The sequence below is a fragment of the Mirounga angustirostris genome, unplaced genomic scaffold (assembly GCF_029215605.1).
Source record: "Mirounga angustirostris isolate CCGP_5_RB_7025 unplaced genomic scaffold, mMirAng1.0.hap1 SCAF_17, whole genome shotgun sequence".
Taxonomy (NCBI): Eukaryota; Metazoa; Chordata; class Mammalia; order Carnivora; family Phocidae; genus Mirounga; species Mirounga angustirostris.
The window spans coordinates 15,013,265-15,019,264 of record NW_026991725.1 but is presented as its reverse complement, the minus strand read 5'-3'; the positions used below and the strand labels follow the sequence as shown (position 1 = coordinate 15,019,264).

The 6,000-nt window shown below is 45.7% G+C and overlaps 1 protein-coding gene across 1 annotated transcript in view; it reads right to left on the bottom strand.

Moving 5' to 3' along the window:
- Positions 1 to 1,721: 1,721 nt before the first annotated feature.
- Positions 1,722 to 6,000, bottom strand: part of MRPS23 (mitochondrial ribosomal protein S23) — a 29,872-nt gene continuing 25,593 nt past the window's right edge. The window contains exon 7 of the mRNA XM_064582665.1: positions 1,722 to 1,771. Within this exon, the coding sequence (XP_064438735.1) occupies positions 1,737 to 1,771 (35 nt within the window). The 3' untranslated portion in view covers positions 1,722 to 1,736. The remainder of the gene's footprint in view (positions 1,772 to 6,000) is intronic.

The following is a 6,000-nucleotide window of genomic DNA, read 5'->3' as shown; positions in this document are numbered from 1 at the left end:
AAACTAACATAGGAGGGACCGTGTCTCGGCTGAATTTACATACACACATAACCTGGCTCCTTCTATTTCGGTGCTCCATAAATGCTCCCTTAATGCAATTGCATTAAGAATTCCTGACTCGGGGCGCCTGGGTGGCTCAGTCGGTTAAGCGACTGCCTTCGGCTCAGGTCATGATCCCGGAGTCCCGGGATCGAGTCCCGCATCGGGCTCCCTGCTCGGCGGGGAGTCTGCTTCTCCCTCTGACCCTCCCCCCTCTCATGCTCTCTGTCTCTCATTCTCTCTCTCGCAAATAAATAAAATCTTAAAAAAAAAAAAAAAAAAAAAAGAATTCCTGACTCAACATCCCTCCCAGAAAACATAAAGCAAACTCTATCAACATCCATGGGCTTAGAGCCACGTGCTCTAGGTCATTGTGCTTTCAGCACAGATTTTGTTTTTGCTATTATAAAATAACACCAGAGCAAACATCATTCTTCTGTTTTTGAAACGGTTTGCTTATCCTAAGCAGATTTCCTGGGTGAAAGAGAATGGACAATGTTTATGGCTCTTGACCCATTTAGCCACCTTACTTTCCAGAGAGTTCGAGCTAATTCACGCCCTTACCTGTAACCAAGCACCACCCTCCACCACAACTGGGCCCAGCAGGGCCCTCACGCACAGCCTCCCCCCTGCCCATTAAAGTTTTTCCTGCTCTGATATCAGCTGTGTAAGTTTTGGCCCCTGAGAACCCTGGACATTTGGCTACGGTGGCCTTCCTGGTGGCAAGAGCGACTTTTCCACAGCCATAAGGAACATTCCTTAGGGATAATGCTGATCCAGGAGGGAGCAACCTGACACATCCCTAGTTTATTTTTAGTCAGCAATTACAATGAGAGAATTTTTTTTTTTTTTAAGAATTGCAAGAATGGATCTGCCTATGTGCAGGAAGCTGGTAATTTTCCAGTGTCCCCGAAGAGGTGGCCTGGGAATCGAGGAGAGACTGGCCCCAGAGGGAAAAGCTGGTTGATTTAAAGGTCTGATTCTTTTTTCCCCTTTGCAGTATCGTGGGTGGGGTGTTTTTGTTTTTGTTTTTAATGAATCTTTTGTTTACTATGCTAATAAGAGCATCATGGAAGCATTTTTGCACCTGCTTTGAGCCCACAGGACACAGACCTGCAGGCTTCATCTTCCCTTAGGAATGACTGTCTTCCCACTGTAGGAGAAAAATCACACGAATAAAACTTTGCTTGCCTCGACTTCGTCACTCACAGAAGTGTTACTGCACTTGGGTGTGGAGGCTGCTGTTCAAGCATGGGGAGGCAACCAGGTAGGGATGTGGCCAGCGGGACCTTCCAAAGCGCTGGGGACTGGCAGCTCCTGGGAGAGTGGGCAGTTCCCGTCTCGGGCCCTCGGAGCGGTCAGGCAGTCTGGTGGCTCTTCCCTCCCTTTTCTCTTTGGTCTCTTTTCTTCCCCCCTGCCCAGCCTCTACCTCTGATATGTCCACGTGACATAAGGCCAATGAAGCCCTGCTCTTAGGAGGCCAGAGGAATGTCCCACTGCACCAGACGCACATCCTGGGGCTCTGCCAGGCCCAAAGGTACCTTGGTTTTGCCTGCAGATGCTTACTCTGAAAAATGGAAAAAGCCTTTGGACTCCAGAGATCTTCACTGTAGTTCTGCTCCTCCTCAGACCTTCCCTCATGACTTTGAGTCTCCGGTCCCCAGGGCTTCAGCTTCCCTCTCTGTGAAATGGCCAAACTATCTTGCTTCCCAGGGAGCGAGCACCGGCGTGCCTTGGGAGAAAAGAGCAACAAATATTTATAACTCCATCACTGAGGTGGCAACTGAAACAGCTGATGGAGCAAAGCCCGACCTCAGTCAGGTCCCGGACCTCCTCGGGCCCCGTTTCTTCCTGCGGCCTCCCACCCACCCCCTGACAGAGCAGGGCTGACCTCCAGCCTCGCCTTGGGACCCCAGGAAAATTCCCAGCCCATGAATTTCCTTTGGCACTTTGAGGCTCCCCCAGGAGGATTCCTGAGACCACAGCAGGAAATGAGGAACATATTTTTAAATCAGAAGGGGAAGCAATGTCTTTGTGTCAGATAAGTGGCCTGGATCCAGGGCTGAGAGACTGTGGCACATTTCTCTTCACAGACAGCAGGTGCTCTTCTAGATGTGGTTATGGCAACAAAATAAATGATGGATAATTGCTTTTGTGACAACTTGCCAATTAAATTAGACTCAGCAGAATAACATAATGACAATTTGTTATGCTCCGGTGGGCACTAACATACCAATCATAATTAAATGCTATGACTGAAATAGAATACCGCTCGACGCAGGAATATATAACCCCAATTCCCTCTCCGTGAAACATTATAGGTTGAGGCTTGATTTTAATTTCGGAAAGATAATGGCATTAGTGCATATCCAAGTGGGCTTGTGGAGAACCCTGTGGCGAGGGAGATGGGCCTGAGTGGGAAGACTAGGTCTGTGAGGAAATGTCCCTGGGGGCTGAACTCCAAGGTCATGGGGAAGAGCCAGCCGAGGAGCCCCTGGATGTGAAGATGGTGCTTCACGGGCCACCGATGTGCCTGGGCCTGTCAGCCCAGCTGAAGAAGGAAAGGAGGAGGCCTTTGCCAACAGCGTCTGCTAACAGGGCCTGGGCTGTGGCAAATCCGAGGCCTCCACACCAGAATGTTCCAGGAGCAGGCACATCCTTGAATGAGAAGTCCAAGCTCATGCTTCCTGACAAAGGTGAAGGCTTACTGTGTGCCCGGCAGGTATTCAGTACTCTTCACCCATAAGGCATTTTCTCACAACCTTTTACTCCAGTAAGGAACCAGCCTCAGAGATGAGGGACCTACTCAAAGTCACAGTCAATTCAAACCCAGATCATCTGCCTTCGAAGCCACTTCCCGTTTCCAGGATGTTCTTCCTGGCTGATTGAGGCTGTTATGTCAATAAACATGAGGGAGGGAAACACCAGAGAGAAACACAGAAGCAGGCCCAGTGGAGGTGAAATGTCCACCCAGGGCCCCCCACCCTGCCTCCAGTGACGCCACCCTCCCCCCTCACTGGGCCAGGAGGGAACAGCTGACCCAACGCGGGCCAATCAAAGTCTCTCTCTGCGAACTTGGCAACTGAGTCACTGCAGTTCCATAAAATGGTAACAAATGTACACATCTGTCTCAGTCCGTTTGAGCTGCTATAACAGAACACCAAGGACTGGGCCGTTTATAAACAACAGAAATTTATTTCTCACAGTTCTGAGGTCTGGGAAGTCCAAGATCAAGGTGCCTGTAGATTCAGTGTCTGGTGAGAACCACTTCCCTGTTCATAGACAGCTATGTTCTCACTGTGGGTCTCTTTTATGAGGGCACTAATTCATGAGGGCTCCATTCTCATGATCTAATCAGTTCCCAGAGGCCCCCACTTCCAAATACCATTCGCACTGGGGATTGGGGATTAGGATTTCAATAGATGAATGGGGAGGGGGAGGGGACATAAACTTTCAGTCCATAGCAACATTGATTTTATTTTATTATTATTATTTTAAAGATTTTATTTATTTATTTGAGAGAGAGAGAATGAGAGAGAGCACATGAGAGTGGGGAGGGTCAGAGGGAGAAGCAGACTCCCTGCCAAGCAGGGAGCCCAATGCGGGACTCGATCCCGGGACTCCAGGATCATGACCTGAGCCGAAGGCAGTCGCTTAACCAACTGAGCCACCCAGGCGCCCGCAACATTGATTTTAAAAGAGTTTCTCAGGGGGGCGCCTGAGTGGCTCAGTTGGTTAACCATCCGACTCTTGGTCTCAGCTCAGGTCTTGATCTCAGGGTCATGAGTTCAAGCCCTGCATGGAGCCTACTTTAAAAAAGAAAAAAAAGAGCTTCTATTATAATATACACACTATGCACGCAGCACAAAAAGGGCTACAACTCAACTATCAAAGACTTGACCAAAACTGGATACTCCGATAATAATAAATATTAAGTATGTACTCAAGTTTTAATATCTTTATTGATGCATTAATCCCAAGCCATTCCATAAAAGATTTGAAGTGGCTTTTTTTTTTTTTAAGATTTTATTTATTTATTTGACAGACACAGCGAGAGAGGGAACACAAGCAGGGGGAGTGGGAGAGGGAGAAGCAGGCTTCCTGCTAAGCAGAGAGCCCGATGCGGAGCTCGATCCCAGGACCTTGGGATCATGACCTGAGCTGAAGGCAGACACTTAACGACCAAGCCATCCAGGCACCCCTTGAAGTGGCTTTTAAAAAATCAAGTAATAGGGGGCGCCTGGGTGGCTCAGTTGGTTGAGCAACTACCTTCGGCTCAGGTCATGGTCCCGGAGTCCTGGGATTGAGTCCCGCATCCAGCTCCCTGCTCAGCTTCTCCCTCTGACCCTCCCCCCTCTCATGCTGTTTCTCTCTCTCTCTCTCTCTCAAATAAATAAATAAATAAAATCTTAAAAAAAAAATCAAGTAATAGGGGCGCCTGGCTGGCTCTGTCGGTGGAGCATGCTTTGATCTCTGGGTCGTGGGTTTTAAGGGGTCATGGTTTAAGTCCCCGCATTGGCCTAGAGCTTACTTTAAAGGAAAAAAATCAAGGAACAATTACTTGTTTGCTTTTTTAAAATTTAGAAGGAGGTTCTGTAGAGGTAAAAGGGATGGTTGAGGTTTCTCTCTTTCTCTTAAAAACTTTACTGAGCTTCTTAAAAACTAAATAATGCAAACACAAAACATATAATACCAAAATGTTTATAATGAAAATCCACCCTCATCAGTCCCATTTCCCTACAATGACCACTGACATCAACTTCATGTGTATTCTTTGAGCCTTGCTTCCCTGCCTGCGCCATCCTTTGAATGTGGAAGTGGACCTGAATATTTATGGATGCAATGATACGCTATTTGGGATCTGCTTCAGATAATCCACAGGTGGAAAAAGCAAGGGAATGGGATGGGAAAAAAAACAACCAAGAGTTAAAATTGTTGCAACAAGGTGATGGGACTCTAGTTCATTGCACTATTGCTCTTCACTTTTTATGAACTTGACAATTTCTACAATAGGAACTTAAATTGTTAAATGCTGTTTTTTTAACTGCTTAGAAAATGGACTCATGCTTTACGTAAAATTCAGTTTGCTTTTTTCTTTAACTAACAGCTTCTTGTGGACCTTGTTCCAAATCTATACAACATAGATCAGCCCTGTTCTTTCTAATGGCTTTCTATTGAATGGATATCCCGTAATTTACCCAACCTCTCTTCCCCTGACGGACTGTTCTCACTGTTGTGCCGTAACAAATGATGCCAAGTAAACCGACTTGCGCCTACGTCTCTTCTCTCTCGAAGGCAGCTTCTGTATGATCAATTCTGAGAAGTATAGTTTCTGGGTCAAAGGGTAAATATGTTTTAAGTTTGACTGATATTGCTAAATTATTCTTCAAAAACGTTATTGCAAGTTTCAGTTCCAGCTATATATCCCTTTTTATCTGTATCCTCCCAAACACTGAGTTCTAGCAATCTGGTTAACCTTTGCCAGTTTCAATAGGGAGAATATATCTCATTTTCTGTTAATGTGTATTGTTCTAATTGTTGCTGAGGTTGCTCATCTTTTCATGCTTTCTCTGCCACACGTATTTCCTCCTCTGCACATTGCCGGTTCATTGCCCTTGCTCGTTTGTCTATGGCATTTCTCTTTCTTATTGATTTGTAGCAGCTCTTTGTATATTATCGATGTTAACCTTTTATCTAGTATATATGTTTAAAACATTTTCTTCCATTCTTTAATTGTTGTTTGTGGTATTTTTCATCATACAGACGTTGTTGTTGTTGGTTTGTTCCTGTAGTCAGAACTGTCATTCTTTCCCTGCCGTCTTCTGGGTTTTGTGTCATGCTCAAAAAGACCCTATATTTTCTTCTAGTACTTTCATAGTTTTACTTTTTATTTTTAGATCTTTAGTTCACTTGGGATTTATTTGGGGCATGGTATCAGATAGAGAATTAAATTTAAAATTC